Below are 19,301 nucleotides of genomic sequence, written 5' to 3' on the forward strand. Positions count from 1 at the left end.
CGTAGGGCCGGCGGCCTCAACGATGCGGCACCTAGGTCCCCTCCCCCGGGCCTGAACTCCTCTCGGACCGAAATATTTCTCCACATTAAGGAGAAAGGCCTTCTCAAAGACCCCTACCCGATGAGGAGCCCGCGCGAACTCGCGGACCGCTCTAAATACTGCCGTTTCCACCGACAGCCCGGTCACGACACCGAGGAGTGTCGAGAATTAAAAAGGCAAATTGAGGAGCTCATCCGCCGAGGGCACCTCGGCTCATACCTCCGACCAGACAAGGAGCCCTCGCCACGCCCGGAAGGCCCCATCGAGCGGCACATAGATGTCATAACCGGCGGACCAGCGTCCGGAGGGAGTTCCATGGCGGGCGGAAGGGCATACGCCAGGGCCTCCCGGGCTGAAGCCACCAAACAGGAAAAAGGCCCCGAAGTCACCTTCCCGACCGGGGGACCTGAACCAGCCGAACATGATGACGCGTTGGTAATATCAGCCAGAATCGCCAACGCGCAAGTGAGAAGGATCATGGTCGACACTGGAAGCTCGGCCGACATACTTTACTGGGACGCCTTCCAAAAGCTCGGTCTGGTAAAGGAGAACATGAAGCCGGTATACTCAACACTCACGGGGTTCACCGGCGCCTCAATCTCGTCACTAGGGGTCATCACCCTGCCCCTAACTCTGGGAGTCTTCCCGAAGGCAAAAACAGTAATGACCTCCTTTCTGGTGGTCGACCTCCTCACGGCATACAACGCCATCCTCGGACGGCCAACCCTCAACAAGACCCGAGCCGTCATCTCAACTTACTACCAAACCATCAAGTTCCCGACCCACGATGGGGTCGGGGAAGTGGCGGGGAACTCCTGGGAGTCCAGGCGCTGCTACTTGACCGCTGTGTCACTAAACAAGAGAGCGAGGATCCAATCCCCGCTGGAAGACCCCCGGGAGGGAAAAAAACCGACCCCCCGCCCCGAGCCGAAGGAATCCACCATTGACTTGCCACTGATCGAAGGAAGGCCCGACCAAACAGTCAAAGTCGGGTCGGGACTGCCCGAACAAGAGCAACAGCAGCTCGTCGGCCTTCTGCGAGCCAACGCCGACATCTTCGCTTGGACGCCGACTGACCTAGTCGGAGTCCACCCAGAAGTCGCGCTGCACCACTTGAACATCTCGTCCGACGCCCGCCCGGTAAAACAGAGACCCAGGCGGCAGGCCCCGGATCGGCAACTGGCCATCCGAGAAGAGGTAAACCGACTTCTGGCGGCCGGTTTCATAGAAGAGGCAAGGTACCCACAGTGGCTCTCCAATGTAGTCCTTGTCAAAAAGCCTAATGGAAGCTGGCGGATGTGCGTTGACTACACCAGTCTCAATAATGCTTGCCCAAAAGATTGCTACCCCCTACCGAAGATCGACCAGCTAGTTGACGCCACGGCCGACCACGCCCGTCTTTCGTTTATGGACGCATTCTCCGGGTACAACCAGGTCAGGATGGCACCCGAAGACCAAGAACACACAGCCTTCCTCACCGAGCAAGGGGTATATTTTTACAAAGTCATGCCGTTCGGGTTGAAAAATGCCGGGGCGACCTACCAGAGGACGGTGAACAGGATATTCGCCCACCAGATTGGACGAAACATGGAGATATATGTCGACGACATGATCGTAAAGAGCCGAACGGCGGAGGCCCATCCTTCCGACCTAGCTGAAACATTCGACACCCTGCGAAAGTTCGGCCTGCGCCTCAACCCCGCCAAGTGCGCCTTCGGCGTGACCTCGGGAAAATTCCTCGGATTCATCATACATGAGAGAGGGATTGACGCCAACCCGGAAAAGATACAGGCCATCGTTGACATGCAGCCTCCTCGGACGATCAGAGACCTGCAGCGCCTTAACGGGAGGCTAGTCGCGTTATCACGTTTTCTTTCCCGATCGGGAGATCGCTGCCTCCCCTTCTTCCAGGCCCTGAAGGATCCGAAGAACTTCCGATGGACGACGGAATGCGAGAGGGCCTTCGAGCGGATGAAGCAACACCTGGCCAACCTCCCCCGACTCGCTTCAGTCTCCCCTGGGGAGAAATTGAGTCTCTACCTCGCCGCCTCCCAGCACGCGGTCAGTTCGGTTCTGGTCAAAGAAAACTCCGGCGACCAACTGCCGGTCTACTATGTCAGCCACATGCTGAGCGGGCCAGAAGAACGCTACCCGCCAATCGAAAAGCTGGCGCTGGCGCTCGTTCTGTCGGCGCGAAAGCTCCGCCCTTATTTCCAGGCCCACCCGATGGAGGTAATAACTGACCAGCCGCTCCGGCTTGTCCTGTCTAAGTTCGACGTTGCAGGGCGTCTCCTCAAATGGGCAGTAGAGCTCGGCGAGCACGACATACAGTATATACCACGGACCGCCATCAAAGCCCAGGCCGTGGCAGACTTCATTGCAGAGCTGACCCCGAGCACAGGCGAGGAACTCGAGCCACCGCGTGAGACGTGGACCCTCCACGTAGACGGGTCGGCCAACACAAAAGGCGCCGGTGCAGGGCTGGTGCTGGTGACGCCTGACGGCCGCTCGATCGAGCGCTCCTTCCGCTTCGGGTTCAGGGCCACCAACAACGAGGCAGAATACGAGGCTCTCCTAGCGGGGCTCCAGTTGGCACTGGAAATGCGGGTGACCGACATACGCGTCATCACCGACTCACAGCTGGTGGCTAGGCAGCTCGACGGCGGATACGAAGCCCGGGACCCGACTATGGCGAAATATCTAGCACAGGTAAAAAACCTTGCCACCAAGTTTGCCCATTTTGAATTGTCAAATGTTCCCAGGAGCGAGAACCAGCGAGCCGACACCCTGGCAAAATGGGCGTCCGGCTCGGCCCCCTGGGCTCTACCCGAGACCGAAGTGCTCCCCCACCGAGCCATAGAGGTCGTCGCGACGGTCACGGGCGGCGCGCCGGCCACTTGGGTACAAGAGATGCTACGCTTCAAGCGGGATGGGGCCCTACCCGACAATGAAACCACGGCTCGACGCTTGCGTCGGACGCAGGCATGGTACATCGAAGAGGAAGGACGGCTGTACAAGCGGTCCTTCTCGTGCCCCTTGTTACGCTGCCTAGAGCCGAACGAAGCTCGGACCGTTCTGTCCGACATGCATGAAGGGGCCTGCGGGGAACACATAGGCGAACGAGCCCTGGCGCACAAGATACTCCGACAGGGGTACTACTGGCCGACCATGCGCCAGGACGCGAAAGCTTTCGTGCGGCGGTGCAGCTCGTGCCAGGAGCACGCCCGCACCGCCCGACGGCCGGCGGTCCTGTTCACCCCTGTCGACTGTGCCTGGCCATTCGCGCAATGGGGACTGGACATACTAGGGCCTCTCCCACCCGCCTCCGGCCAGCGGAAGTACATCATCGTGGGAGTGGACTACTTTACCAGGTGGGTCGAAGCCGAGCCTCTAGCGACCATTACGGAGTCACAAGTGGAAAGGTTCGTGTGGAGAAACCTCATAACTCGGTTCGGCCTGCCCCAGTCCATCGTCACCGACAATGGACCTCAATTCGCCGACAGGAGATTCCAAGAGTTTTGCGCCAAGCACAAAATACAGCTGAGGTTCAGCTCGGTGGCTTACCCCCAGGCGAATGGGCTAGCTGAGGTAACCAACCGGTCCATCGTCGACGGCCTCAAGAGAAGGGTATCCGCTGCCCGATCGGCTTGGATCGACGAGCTCCCGAGCGTCCTATGGGCGATGCGCACTACCCCCAAGACCCCGACCGGGGAGTCTCCCTACAGCCTCACGTTCGGGACCGAGGCCGTATTGCCATCCGAAGTAGCCATCCCGACTCCGCGGACGGCAGACTACAGCGAAGAGGCCTCGGGAGAAGGGCTCCGATCCAACCTGGACCTACTCGAGGAAAGACGGGCTAACGCACACCAGAAAGCTCTTTCTTACAAAAGAGCCGTAGCGAGGGTCTACAACCGGAGAGTACGACCCCGATCAATAAAATTAGAGGACCTAGTCCTGCGCAAAGTCGAGGTCAGCCGCCCAACCCAAGCAAGGGGGAAGCTGACCCCAAAGTGGGAAGGACCCTATCGGGTCATCGGAGTATCCCGACCGGGGACGTTCCGACTCGCGACAATGGATGGCGACCCCGTGCCCCGGACTTGGAACATACAAAACCTTAGGAAATACTTCGTTTGAAGGTGCAGGCACTACGCAAACACAGAAAACAAAAAAAATCATTTTATTAAGAAGGAGGGGATACAGAAGCCAAAACCCATACAGAAAACCCCTCGCACCCTCGACCCCGACATACAAAAACGACCCTCACTACTCTTCTGGAGTCTTCGGGCGATCGTCGAATGGCACGTCCTCCGGCATGTCCACCTCCAGGTCCACGGGGCAGGAGGCGAACGGGTCCTTTTCCACCTCGCAACCAGGAGGACATGAGCGGAAGCGACCCAGGGCGATTTTGTATCCATACTCGTAGGATACTCGTCCCATGCGGGTCAGCCCGAGTTCGAAGTTCTCGGACCTCTTGTAGGCTTCAATCGCCTCCTTGTCCTTCGACGGACGGAGGCGAACCTCCTCGGCCAGCGCATCGGAGGCAGCGCGGGCTTCAGCCTCGGCCTTCCCCGCCCTCTTGGTAAGACCAAGCGCCTCCGACTTCAACAGGCGGAGCTCGGCCCGATCCAAACGGAGGAACTCCTGGAGCTCCTTGACTGAATCGCCCGACTGCTCGAGCTCTGCTCTTAGGCGCGCCACCTCTTCCTCGGAATCGGTCGCACGTTTTTCTGCGGCCGCTACCGCCTCAGGGCCCGACCCGGCCCGAACCTCCTCTAGCTGGCGGCACAACTCGGAGTTACGCTCGCTGAGGTCCCAGATTGCCTGGCCAGCGTCGTGCACTCAGTCCATTAGCGCCGTCGAATAGTGGAGGCCCTGCCACAGGAAAATAAGAGTCAGCACGCAGTCGCGGGGATGCCCGGAGTTAGCAAAACGCTTACCAGTGTTAGAAACCTCCCCGCCTTGTTAAGCATGGTCTCCGAAGGCAGGGTGTATAGGTCCCGAGCCAGGTCGGGGTGGAGCACGCCTCGAAGAAAGGTAGCAGAAGGATCTCCCCCGGCCCATACCTTGTCCCCTCGGGACAGCCCCTTCCATCGGGCAACCAGCGGGTCGGAAGCCTCCCCCGGCGGAAGCTCGCCCATCACCGCTGACCATAGGGGCTCGTCGACCCCCGTGCGTAGCCCGCACAGATCATCCACCGTGGGCAGGCTCGACCTCTTCCCGGCCGTCCCCTGGCTAGGCCCTTCAACTCGGGAAGGCCCCTCGTCCCGAGTGGTCCGCTTGGCGCCCACGATTGTTGAAGGAGTGGTCCCCGCCTTGGCTTTCCCGGGACCCGTCGTCTTTGCCTTCTTTGACGGACGTCCCTCTGGGATCTCTAATGGGGCACCCGCCGAACCGGGCAACGGGTCGGCTGGGGAACGCGGAGAGGAAGCAGCGGACTGGCGCGGAGAAGAAGCCGACGAGGAGCGACCACCACGAAGGGACAGGAGCTTCATTCCTACAAAGGAGACAAGCAAACCATCACAAACTGTGGAAACAAACAAGGCATAGAGAACACCATCTACAAACATACCCCCGAAAGCCGGGCTAAGACCCGCCTCGGCTAGCCACTCCTCGGTCATAGCTCGAATGGCTTGAGAACCGGGAAGGATTGCCCGAAGCCTCTTCAAGTCCCGACGCTCCTCGTCGTTCAAGTCCGGGACTGTGTTATCTATCACCCTCACCGCCCACCGAACTCCGAAGCCCCAGTCCCTCGGCCAGCTAACGTAAAAAAACCGCCCTTTCCACCCTTTGTTATTCGAAGGGGCTCCCCCGACGCGAAAGCCAGTCCGGGCTGACACAAAATAGCCCTCCGGCCCCTTGAGAAGGCGAAAGCAAGAGAGAAAGAGGTTTCGGGTAGGGGTGATGTTAGCATAGTAACATTCCCCCAAGAACGCTACCAGGTACCGCCATGAGTTAGGCGCCACCTGGGAAGGCGAAATCCGCCATAGAGATAGGCAGGAGACGATGATGGGGTGAAGGGGAAGGCGCAACCCAGCCTCTAGGGCGTCTTGGGTCAGCGCGAAACCTCGAGGCACCGGGTCGTACGACCGCTGCCCCGGGTCAGGTGCGACCAGAACAAACTCCTCCGGGATGTGATAACGCCCCCGGAGCTTCTCCAGCAACGACCCGCTCACCGCCGAGTCGAGGTCGTGCGGCCACATTAGAGCCTCAAGGGCTCGCGCCGCCTCCTCGTCCGGGGAGGGCGGAGGCGTGCGCTCCCGCACTCTATCAGGGGACGGAGATGAAGAGACAGGTGAGGAGGGCATCCTTACCGGCTTTGGAACGAACAAGAGCAACTGGGGAGTGACGGCGTAGGAAAGGAGAGGATGTGATGACAGAAAGGGCGACGAGGTCCAAGACTCAGCGACCAGAATCGTGAAACGGGCCGAGTGCACCGTTTATATAGGAAAAGCCCCGCCAGGAGAGACGTCCCTTCGTCTCCCCATAGCGGCCAACAGCTCATCCGCACACTCGCTCGTCGCACCAGGGAAGGCCAACGAACACCCCATCATAAATGCGGACCCAAGGTCGCTGCGGGGAACAACACGGAGAACGGCCACTGCGACCCCTCCGACGTCTGATAAGAACGACGATCTTCCCGCGTGTCCCCGAGACCACATCCTCGGCGCGGCCGGCCCGCCCGAGACGTGCTACTCGGCCACATGTCCCCGAGACCACCTCCTCGGCACGGCCGGCCCGCCCGAGACGTGCTCCTCGGCCACATGTCCCCGAGACCACCTCCTCGGCACGGCCGGCCCGCCCGAGACGTGCTCCTCGGCCACATGTCCCCGAGACCACATACTCGGCGCGGCCAGCCCGCCCGAGACGTGCTCCTCGGCCACATGTCCCCGAGACCACCTACTCGGCGCGGCCAGCCCGCCCGAGACGTGCTCCTCGCCCGCATGTCCCCGAGACCACCCCCTCGGCACGGCCAGCCCGCCCGAGACGTGCTCCTCGGCCGCATGTCCCCGAGACCACCTCCTCGGCACGGCCGGCCCGCCCGAGACGTGCTCCTCGGCCACATGTCCCCGAGACCACATACTCGGCACGGCCAGCCCGCCCGAGACGTGCTCCTCGGCCGCATGTCCCCGAGACCACCTCCTCGGCACGGCCAACCCGCCCGAGACGTGCTCCTCGGCCGCATGTCCCCGAGACCACCTCCTCGGCACGGCCGGCCCGCCCGAGACGTGCTCCTCGGCCACATGTCCCCGAGACCACCCCCTCGGCACGGCCAGCCCGCCCGAGACGTGCTCCTCGGCCGCATGTCCCCGAGACCACCTCCTCGGCACGGCCGGCCCGCCCGAGACGTGCTCCTCGGCCACATGTCCCCGAGACCACATACTCGGCACGGCCAGCCCGCCCGAGACGTGCTCCTCGGCCGCATGTCCCCGAGACCACCTCCTCGGCACGGCCAGCCCGCCCGAGACGTGCTCCTCGGCCGCATGTCCCCGAGACCACCTCCTCGGCACGGCCGGCCCGCCCGAGACGTGCTCCTCGCCCGCATGTCCCCGAGACCACCCCCTCGGCACGGCCAGCCCGCCCGAGACGTGCTCCTCGGCCGCATGTCCCCGAGACCACCTCCTCGGCACGGCCGGCCCGCCCGAGACGTGCTCCTCGGCCACATGTCCCCGAGACCACCTACTCGGCGCGGCCAGCCCGCCCGAGACGTGCTCCTCGGCCGCATGTCCCCGAGACCACCTCCTCGGCACGGCCGGCCCGCCCGAGACGTGCTCCTCGGCCACATGTCCCCGAGACCACCTACTCGGCGCGGCCAGCCCGCCCGAGACGTGCTCCTCGCCCGCATGCTCCCGAGACCACATCCTCGGTGCAGCCAGCCCGCCCGAGACGTGCTCCTCGCCCGCATGCTCCCGAGACCACATCCTCGGTGCAGCCAGCCCGCCCGAGACGTGCCCCTCGGCCGCATGTTCCCGAGACCTCCTCGACGCGGCCAGCCCGCCCGAGACGTGCTCCTCGACCGCATGCTCCCGAGACCACATCCTCGGCGCGGCCAGCACGCCCGAGACACATTCCCCGACCTCATGCCGCACTAAGCACCTACGCAGCGCAGCCTACTTGCCCCGGACCTGTGCCTCAATCGTGAACCGCGAAGAACACCGCCGCTTACCGATCAAAGCCACGCCTCGAATCCCCACCGTCCGGTGCCGAGCCATGGCTTCCTTTGGGGGGGGGATATGATATGGCAAAAAATGGTAAACCCCACTCCCGGCAACGCCCCCCGCACGTGGACATGCGCGGCGCCCCAGGGAGAGCAACGAGGGCAACGGTCTGTGTCCGGACGTCAGCCTCACTGAGCCCACAGCCCCTCAGTCAACCCAGCACAGTAGGACGAGACAGAAGTAGGTAGCGGTTGAAGCTCGCCCATGCCCTGCGATTCCCCGATCCCATACGCAACATCCTCGGCGATGTCGGACGCCATCAGAGATACGGCCCCGACCGACGGGATGGCGCGCCCGATAATGCCGAGTTCCCCTATAAACGTCCTTGAGCCAGAGGGAAGAGAGCAGACTGGACGCCCAGAACAACCGCCACTTCATCTCTCTAACTTGATCGTCGGAGGGGTCGGGTCAAACCGACCCGACCTTTGTGCAGGTATCAAGCCGAGGTCTCCCGTTCGGGACACGCAGGCAAGGAGTCCCCACCCGGAGGAAGTCGCTGCATCGCCCCGAGTCCGAGGCCGCACCCGACCACCCCGGTGGAGACGAGCATCGCCCCAGGGAGATCCCCGTCATTCGGACCCCCAAACGAGCCGAGACGACCTCCCGGGTCACGGCTAAGAAAAAAAGGTGTTTACACCAACACTGGCTGCGCACGAGGCCGAGTGGCCGAGGCAGCGTGCTGGCTGCGCATGAGGCCGAGTGGCCGAGGCAGCGAGGCAGCGTGTTTGTTGCGCATGAGGCCGAGTGGCCGAGGCTGCGAGACTGCTCGCTGGCTGCGAACGAGGCCGAGGGGCCGAGGCAGCGAGGCGGCGAGGCTACGTGCTGGCTGCGTACGGGGCCGAGTGGCCGAGGCAGCGAGGCAGCGTGTTGGCTGCACATGAGGCCGAGTGGCCGAGGCAGCGAGGCTGCGTGCTGGCTGCGCACGAGGCCGAGTGGCCGAGGCAGCGAGGCAGCGTGTTGGCTGCGCATGAGGCCGAGTGGCCGAGGCAGCGAGGCTGCGTGCTAGCCGCGCACGAGGCCGAGTGGCCGAGGCAGCGAGGCTGCTTGCTGGCTGCGAACGAGGCCGAGGGGCCGAGGCAGCGAGGCAGCGTGTTGGCTGCGCATGAGGCCGAGTGGCCGAGGCTGCGAGGCAGCGTGTTGGCTGCACATGAGGCTGAGTGGCCGAGGCAGCGAGGCTGCGTGCTGGCTGCGCACGAGGCCGAGTGGCCGAGGCAGCAAGGCAGCGTGTTGGCTGCGCATGAGGCCGAGTGGCCGAGGCAGCGTGCTGGCTGCGCATGAGCCAAGTCTCTCAGGCGACGCCATATCTCTCCTTATGCATGCTGTGGCCGAGGAGCTACTTGTGCATGCATAGAGGAAGTCTCGGGCAAGCCGTGGCCGAGGAGCTACTTAGGCCGCGTAGAGGAAGTCTCGGGCAAGCCGTGACCGAGGGGGTCTCGGGTAGGCTGTGGCCGAGGAGCTCTCGGGCATGCCATGGCCGAGGAGGTCTCGGGTAGGCTGTGGCCGAGGTGTTCGGCGCGGGCAGGCTGGTCGCGCGCGTGGGACCGAGGGGTCGAGGCGCTTGTGGCCGAGGCAGCGAGACAGCAAGGCAGCGTGTTTGCCGCGCATGAGGCCGAGTGGCCAAGCCAGCGAGGCTGCGTGTTGGCTGCGCATGAGGCCGCGTGGCCGAGGCAGCGAGGCAGCAAGGCAGCGTGTTTGCATGAGGCCGAGTGGCCGAGGCAGCGAGGCTGCGTGCTGGCTGCGCATGGGCCAAGTCTCTCAAGCGACGCCATATCTCTCCTTATGCATGCTGTGGCCGAGGAGCTACTTGTGCATGCATAGAGGAAGTCTCGGGCAAGCCGTGGCCGAGGAGCTACTTAGGCCGCGTAGAGGAAGTCTCGGGCAAGCCGTGGCCGAGGGGGTCTCGGGTAGGCTGTGGCCGAGGAGCTCTCGGGCATGCCATGGCCGAGGAGGTCTCGGGTAGGCTGTGGCCGAGGTGTTCGGCGCGGTCAGGCTGGTCGCGCGCGTGGGACCGAGGGAGCGAGGCAGCAAGGCAGCGTGTTTGCCGCGCATGAGGCCGAGTGGCCGAGCCAGCGAGGCTGCGTGTTGGCTGCGCATGAGGCCGCGTGGCCGAGGCAGCGAGGCAGCAAGGCAGCGTGTTTGCATGAGGCCGAGTGGCCGAGGCAGCGAGGCTGCGTGCTGGCTGCGCATGGGCCAAGTCTCTCAAGCGACGCCATATCTCTCCTTATGCATGCTGTGGCCGAGGAGCTACTTGTGCATGCATAGAGGAAGTCTCGGGCAAGCCGTGGCCGAGGAGGTCTCGGGTAGGCTGTGGCCGAGGTGTTCGGCGCGGGCAGGCTGGTCGCGCGCATGGGACCGAGGAGCCGAGGCGCGCGGGATGGCCGCGCGCGTGGGGCCGAGTGGCCGAGACGCTCGGCGCGGTCGGGCTGGCCGCGCGCATGAGACGCGGGCGGTTTGGCCGCGCGCGTGGGACGCGGGCGGTTTGGCCGCGCGTGAGGCGCGCGTGGGACCGAGGGGCCGAGGCGCGCGGGCTGGCCAGAGTTGGATCCCCCCTTTCCAACTCAGATTAGTAGGTTTAACCAATTGTCAGTTGGGACCTCAATTTCCAGATTGGTTGCAGTTCCAAACACAGATCGAAGAATTATATTTGGCAGACTGTAAACTTGCAGGGACAATGCCCGCTTGGTTTGGGAATATTTCATCTTCTACCATCACAGATTTAGACCTTTCCAACAACCAAATAGGAGGCAAGCTGCCATCTTCTTTGAACTTCACCAAGTTGGAAATATTATATTTGGACTCCAACAGATTTGAAGGTCCATTGCCAACGATGCTACCATCTACACTTGATACTCTATTCCTCTCCAATAATTCCTTTACGGGGCAATTGCCGATATGGCCTGATGTTCAATCAGTGGCACTCTCAGATAACATGCTTGATGGTGGTTTATCTTCATCAATCTGCCCATGGACATTTCTCAAATACCTTGACCTTTCGAGCAACAAATTACTTGGTGAGATCCCTTATTGTATGGGAAAATCATTACAAAATCTTTATATCTTGAATTTGGGCAACAATCACTTCTCGGGTGAAATTCCACACACGATCGGATTTTTAAGTGGGCTTTGGCATTTGCAACTAAAAAATAATAGTTTTTCAGGTGAGCTTCCTTTGTCATTGAAAAATTGTATAGGGTTACGGTTTCTTGATTTGGCTCAAAACAATTTTGTCGGAAGTATAACGCCATGGATAGGAGATAATCTACAACAACTGGTAGTGCTTCGTCTTCGTTCAAATATGTTTTCAGGAGTTGTTCCTTGGCAACTTGCTCGATTTGAAAAGCTTCAAATATTGGATCTTGCGAATAACAACTTCTCTGGTTCAATACCTCAAAACATTGGTAATTTAAGTACCATGAGATCGACATTACAATATTATGAATTATGTGATTATGAATTAGATGTCATTACAAAGGGACAAGACTTTTATTATTTACAATGCAGCATAAGTCTTATGAAAAGTTTGGATCTTTCAAACAATCGACTAACCGGAGAGATACCAAAAGGAATCGGAGACCTCGCAGGACTCAAGAACTTAAATTTGTCAAGAAATCATTTACAAAGTAAAATCCCTCGAGAGATAGGAGGAATGAAATCATTAGAATCCCTTGATCTATCGATAAATGATCTTTCTGGTAGCATTCCTGAGAGCTTATCGACTTTATATTCTTTGAGCTATTTGAATTTGTCATATAATAATCTTTCAGGAATGATACCATCTGGTAATCAACTCCAAACTTTTATTGATCCATCCATCTATATGGGTAATGCTGACTTATGTGGACAACCAATTTCCAAAAGTTGTTTCAATAATAAAACAACTCAAAATATTATACAAGAGTATAAGAAAGAGATTCCCGAGTGGTTATGGTTCTATATCAGCATGGTACTACGATATGTGATGGGATTTTGGATCTTTTGTGGTATTCTTTTCCTCAAAGACACATGGAGGCATGTTTATTTCCATATGATTGATGATATGTATGATCGGTTCTGGGTCCAATGACATTTAATCTTTTGACGATTACTTAGACTTTAATCCCAAAAATTTGAGTGTGGATAATCCGAGATTTTACCGTAGATGGGGAGAAGGTATGTCATCACTCTACTTTTTATTTATATGGTATTTTAGATTTGTAGATGCTGGCTGTGATTAATGAAAAAAGAATTTGTGTAGTTGATATAAGAAAAGATGAGTTGCTTTATTTATGGTGTTTGAAGACAAGTATTAATCAATTTGTACGTAATGTGGTTGTTTACCATCTTCTTCTATTTGATGTTTGCATAATTATAACATCATGCAAGAGTTGGCTCGTAGTTTTAAAGCAGAGAAATATTAGAAAAAGAAGAGAAGTACAACCTAAGTCTTCCGTGAAGATATAGTTTAAAAATATGCTATATTGATTTTAAAGGAGCAAACACATTACTTTCGAAATGATAGAATAGAGGAAGAAAGGGGTGGCTTTGGCAGGGGAAGAAAAGAGGAGAAAAAAATAAAATAGGTGTGAGATTTAATAAGGATGTTGTTTTTATATCAAGAGAGTAAGTTTTAAATTTGAAAGAGTATATATATATATATATATATATATATATATATATATATATATATATATATATATATATATATATATATGTATGATTTTGAATTTCTATTCATTCCCTACCAATCAGAGAGTAAATAAGACTATAGATTAATTATTCTAAAATCATTGAGTATGTTGTGATTTAAAAAAAAAATAGTCATTCTCATATAAGAAAGAAAATATTATGATTGTTTATTGGATTGGTTTATATTATTCGAATGATTTAGGAAAATAAGGAGAGTGTTGATCACTATATCAGTTATAATAATCTATGATTAACGTAAGTATCGAATGATTATGTATAACTTGTTTTCTAATTTAATAATATATTTGTTAATAATGAAGTTATGTGATTTGCAAATGTTAAATTGGCTTTTGAAAATAGGCTTTTCGATATTGTATTTGTTTAAAATAATTAAAATATTTAATTGTTATATTTTTCAATGATATATTGTTGAACATATTTCAAATAAGGTTTCAATATGTTACTTTAGATGATGGTTAATTGTTCTCAATTAGTTGGTTTTGATTTAGACTTTATCAATTGTTGTCGTACATTGGTCATAAGTTCATAAACTAGTTTTTTCTAGGTCTAACATAGAGATAAATGTATTACCTATACCATGGAGATTAAATATGATTTTGATCCTTGTCACAAGGATATAATATGGTCATAGCCATTAGCACTTCGACTTTTATTTTAATATATGCCCTTTGTTATAGTCATGACTATTGATGAATTTACATATGAAGACTTAGTTATACTTATACTGATTCATGATTGATTATTAATAATCTTGGCATTAAAATGAAATCTATCCACTTATGTTTTGTTATGCAAATGTATTCAAAAATTATATTATCTTATGTGCTTATTAAGCTAAAAAGTTATGATTTGAAAAGCATGTAAAGTTATGTTTGCCCTTTATATAAGTGTATAATTTTTTAAAATGTATTTATGATAAGTTTTACTAGTATATGAGTTTTGGTGTTTACTAAGTTGTGGTTGCTCATATCCTTGTTGTTAAAATTTTCAGATGCCTATGAATAGATTGAATTTGGTTATGCATCAAGACAATAAATTAAATCGTTTATGGTTCATACTCTTTAGACTTGGGATGTAATAATCTATTGGTGGGATGTCTTTGGTGAACTTATTTGTATTTGAGGGTTCAATATGTCACTACTGTTATATGTGGGCATTATTGATGTATCTATTTTATATTGCATAAAGTGCATATATTTGGATTTAATAGGTCTATGTAATTGGAGGTGATGGAACTCAAAAAAGGAGTCTCTGTAATATTTGAGGTAGTTATAAAATAGAAGTTCTTTAACAGTATTTTTGTTGGTATCTATTCACTTTTTGAGTTCATTGTTAGTTTCTCCTCCTTGAATTACTTGATGTGATTTCGATTTTGAGCTAAAATTTTCTATTATTGGGATTTGAAATACTATAGATAATGACACAGCGGTACTTATCTTTCTTAATCGTTTTAGAATTATTACATGGTAGTTCAGATTTTTTTCTAATAAACCTATTATCATCATTTTTTCTATTTAAAATGATTTGACAACATTTGTCTATCTCTATAGACAAAATTAATTTTTTCATTATATAAGATCAATTAAAGACTTGGGTCATCTCTATTCAAGCACAACTCTCCTTATATATCTTTTCCTATAAACATCAAATAATTTATATCTCTCAGAGGAATTAAAATCCTAGAGATACATAGAATATATATGGCTCTTAAGATGATGATATTCTAACCTCTTTAATACTACTCCAATTTAAGAGTCAGATTGACTCAAGTCATCAATCCACTTTATATCATGTCCTTCTAGTCAAAATAAATATTAAGATATACTTTAAGTCATCTCTATATTATGTCATGAATTGAACATCCAACTAACAACAATCCTCTTTTTTTTCCTTTTTCTCTCTCTCTCTCTCTCTCTCTCTCTCTCTCTCTCTATATATATATATATATATATATATATATATATATATATATATATATATATATATATATATATATATATATATATATGTTTCAGGGGTTGAGTTGCAGGGGGACGATGAGAAACTTCATGGTCGGAGTCTGCTTAGGTTTCTTGGCAGCAGCGATTCTTGTTCTCAAGCAGCACCCATTGCAAGAGCATGCTTGTCACCATGGATCTCTCTCTCTCCGGTGGTTGCGTTCTCACGGTGACTCCATTTGAATTGCATCAATTGATGATGACCACAGATTTCCAAATATATTTGATTATCTTAGTCTGTATTTCTTCTCTTTTCTTCCATTCTTTCTATCTTCTTGTACTCAGTCTCCTAGCTTGATAGAGACAGTATTGACGATGTGCTTGATAAAATCTTCTAATTCTTAAATTAGTTTAGGAGATGGAGGATTCGACTAAATTCGAAGTCTATTAGAGAACTAATGATCTAAGAGAATTTAGATCTCAAAAAATATACTTGAGGAATCTTTATATAGTGAGATCTAAGATTATTATAATCGATAAAAAATAATAATAAATTTTCCTACTGAATTGATCATCACATGATGATACTGCATGTGTATATAATTATCTTATATATATATATATATAATTATCTTTTTTAGTTCTTCATAAAATTTTTATTCTGAAAAACAATTAAAAGTATATTTATTTATTTCATGACATTCATATTGGACTTATATAATTAATTAGTCGACAGATGGAGAGTTCCCATCTTCTTCTTGTCAGTTAACCTAACAAATGTCATACGAACGGATCGCCCAACCCAAATCATCTGTGCAGGATTCGTGAGCATCGACTGTGGCGCCACTCGTGGCAATACCGACTCCGAAACTGGAATACTGTACCGAGTCGATGAAGGATACATCGACACGGGTAGAAACGTCAGAATCGCTGAAAGGTACATCGAGGATCCTACAAAGCTGCAGACGTGGTTCACCGTTCGAAGCTTTCCCGAGGGAACTCGCAACTGCTACACCCTTCCCGGGTTGAAGGAAGGGGACAGGTATCTCGTAAGGGCCTCCTTCGTTCACGGCAACTACGACGGCCACGCCTCTGGGGACTCCGTCGCCCCACCGCTGCTATTCGATCTCTATGTCGGTGTCAACCTCTGGCAAACCATCAACATCACCGAGGTGTACACACTTTACGGGGCCGAGATTATTACTGCCGCCCCGTCCGACTCCCTGTCGATATGCCTGGCCAACATTGGTTTGGGAGCGCCGTTCATATCTTCGCTGGAGTTGAGGCATATCGACAACCACCTGGCGTACCAGGACGCGAATCAATCCGCTGCACTAGTGTTCCACAGTCGCTACAACTTGGGATCCCTCACCAACGACACCGTCAGGTAAACGCAGACCTTCCATTCGATGCTTGCTGAAATTTCTTCTCCCATACGGATCGTCCAGTGTTCATGCCTCGCATGGAGAAAGGGGATTTCTTGAACCCGACGGTTTTCTCCTAGCTTTCCTTTATTGATTGGTTATGGTAGTTCTTTTGAGGCCGAATCACTACGGAAAATTTGGAAAGGGATGGAGCCTTGATCTTCTATAAAGGGAACAAAGTGTTATAATCTGTTTGTGGTTATCTCAAAAAATTGTAACAAACATAAAGACTCATTTGCCCTGTAGAAGTAATTGACTCTGTATACTCTTCGATTACAATTTTGATTAAACTGACTCTCAATTTTAACCACAGATGTCCAGTAAAAGTGTTCATCGCTAGAAAATACTATTAGACTAAATCAAACCCAATTAAGATCCAAGTTTAATTATCTGTAGAAGTGAAATTACAATGAACAATACCGTAATTATGGTTCTATAATTACACAAGTTAGACACGAAGCACAAGCTAAATGAACTTAGCATAATGTCATAAGTGAGCAGAAATATATCTGACACAAATAAGTGAGCAGAAATATATCTGACACAAATAATCACATATATCTGACACAAATAAGTGAGCAGAAATATATCTGACACAAATAATCACATATATCTGACACAAATAAGTGAGCAGAAATAGGGGATCACAGGAGATAATTACCACAATTTGGGAGAGGATAGCAAACTCGATGAGGACAATGATTTACATTGTTGTGTGTGGCGAAGGAGGAGTCTTAAGGAACACGACTAGCATAATCTCTCTTTATTATGCCTTTGAAAAGTGGTTGAGTCTATCAAATCATATCTGTATTAATAATACAGATTGGTTAACAAATTTCATGTTGTACAGGTATCCAGAAGATAAATATGATAGGACATGGGATCCTTGCAACAGTTATATTATTGGTTGTAAAACATGGAATTTTATGAGCAGTACTTTGGGAATCAAGACCACTCGTGGTGATGCTTATGAGGTCCCAGGCAAGGTCATGGGGACTGCAACTGTTGCTGCAGATAATTTTACATTGCAATATTTCTTGCACTATGGCCTCAATTCGAGTGTTCAAACAACATTCTATATCTATTTGCACTTTGCTGATTTCGACTATTTAAGTGGGAATGGAAGTAGAATTTTTCAGGTGAGAGCAGACGGGGAACCCGATACTGATAACATCAGTCCTGCATATCTACTGGCAACTCATGTCCATTTCGTCCATCGGCTGGCATACCCAGGCTTAAATGGTTATTTTAATCTGACAAGGGTGGCCGGTTCCACCCTTCCCCCCATCCTCAATGCTGCTGAGGTTTACATTCCTATTAATCTTTCAGTTTTGGCAACAGATGCAGCCGATGGTATGCTATCCCACCACTACTTTGGACATCCATTGCTCTAGTCCGGTCAATAACTTGTATCATCTGCTTGTTCTTTTTTTTTCCCTCCTCAAGATGAACTGTGTTTTTCTTATTAATTACCTGCACACTTTTGGAGGCCTAACATGCAATGTGGCCATTCATGCTTTCCCCCCCTTTTATCTGTTTTCTGAAGGAAAAAAGTGTAGTATGTTATTGGCATAAAACCGTGCATTATCCATCTCACTGGTGTCTTACCTGAACATATACAATAAGTTGTTTGCTTATTTAGCCGATTGCTGATTTGAAGTTTACATATTAAGTCGAAGATGAATACATTGTTTCTTTCCTTTATTTTGTTTTAGCATTGGTAAAATGAAGCACATTTTCTGCTATCTTTGTTAAAATAATCAGTCTACCGGAATGAACTTAGGGATCCATTTGGTCAACTTGGAGTGTAATCCCAAAGACTTGATTGTTGCAATGAAATGTTTGAAATATTATGCATAACTATCAATCCTATGTTCAGAGGATATGCATACTTTTCAGGAAAAAATGTTAATTATTCTTTTTGAGTCCAAGAACTTGAACCATGCATTATTAGAAATCATAATTTATATTCTTCTGCGCTTTTACTTCTCGTGGTGATTTGGCATGTCTGAAATGATAAACAAAAGTTAGATTGACAACAATATATATGACTGAGATTGACAATATATAAAATGACTGGATTACCGAACAACAAGTGATGTATCTAATGGTTCTATTGTGCCTGTAAATATCATTTCAAGATAGTTATTCATAAGCTAGGTCAAATACAATTTGGATATTAATATCAATGGTAAGATCATACAACATCAGGATTTTCAGTGATCAAAATTCTATCGTTTAAACCAAATCATATAAGGTGTGGCTGTAGGTGTGCTCATGCATGTGAAACATTTTTCCGGGCAGAGTTGTGTCAAAATGCTTCATGGTGCCCATTTACTATTTTGAAATGAATATTAAAATTTGTTTCGAGGGGGCTACAATAATCATCTATATGGCATGCATCCGATTACATGCCAACCTTGGATTTTTTTCACAATAGTTTGAATTCAGTATGGTGGACATTGGCTTAACCTGTAAAATTAACAGCTGATGCTATGATGGGGATAAAGAAATTATATCAGATGAAGATATGGCAGGGTGATCCTTGTGCTCCGCAGCAATTCATTTGGAGTGGAGTAAATTGCACCTACTCAAGCTCTGGTACCCCAAGAGTCACCTCATTGTAAGCTCCAAGATTTGGTTGTTTTAAAAGACATCAATAAAAAGCACTGATTCTGATGTAATGATTTCTACTTTATTTTCTTTTACAGAAACCTCTCTTATCATGGGATGGGTTGAATGGTGCTATACCAAATACTTTTGCTAATCTGAAGGCCCTTAACTATTTGTAAGTTTCTAAATTTATCGTCGGAGGCTGCTGGCTAGCAACATCATGCAGAGAACTTGAGAACAATTTGTAGATGTTGCATGAAATTGACTTGTTACCCTTTTACATGTGTATTTTATTCACTTCTAATCTCCTTTTTCTAACTCCATAAACAAAAGGCTTTTGTTTTTTCATGTTAGTTGCCAAAATCAGGAATGCAGATGGACCAGTT

At 50.7% G+C, this 19,301-nt stretch overlaps 1 protein-coding gene across 1 annotated transcript; it reads left to right on the forward strand.

Moving 5' to 3' along the window:
* The first annotated feature begins 10,283 nt into the window (after window positions 1-10,283).
* Window positions 10,284-19,197, forward strand: LOC135671157 (uncharacterized). Its single transcript, XM_065179109.1, has 6 exons — window positions 10,284-11,653; window positions 12,020-12,076; window positions 15,644-16,265; window positions 17,153-17,655; window positions 18,790-18,925; window positions 19,014-19,197. The coding sequence occupies exons 1-6, from the start codon at window positions 10,303-10,305 to the stop codon at window positions 19,039-19,041; spliced, it is 2,697 nt and encodes an 898-aa protein (XP_065035181.1). The 5' UTR covers window positions 10,284-10,302; the 3' UTR covers window positions 19,042-19,197.
* Window positions 19,198-19,301: the final 104 nt, after the last annotated feature.

This window comes from Musa acuminata, unplaced genomic scaffold, assembly GCF_036884655.1.
Source record: "Musa acuminata AAA Group cultivar baxijiao unplaced genomic scaffold, Cavendish_Baxijiao_AAA HiC_scaffold_1138, whole genome shotgun sequence".
NCBI classification, from domain to species: domain Eukaryota; kingdom Viridiplantae; phylum Streptophyta; class Magnoliopsida; order Zingiberales; family Musaceae; genus Musa; species Musa acuminata.

Excerpts from the sequence above, each read along its gene's own strand:
- LOC135671157 (XM_065179109.1), top strand. The coding sequence starts at position 10,303 with ATGAGGCCGAGTGGCCGAGCCAGCGAGGCTGCGTGTTGGCTGCGCATG. Across the intron at positions 11,654-12,019 it reads TTCAATACCTCAAAACATTG|GAATGATACCATCTGGTAAT; the intron begins GTAATTTAAGTA and ends ATAATCTTTCAG. Across the intron at positions 17,656-18,789 it reads GGCAACAGATGCAGCCGATG|CTGATGCTATGATGGGGATA; the intron begins GTATGCTATCCC and ends TAAAATTAACAG.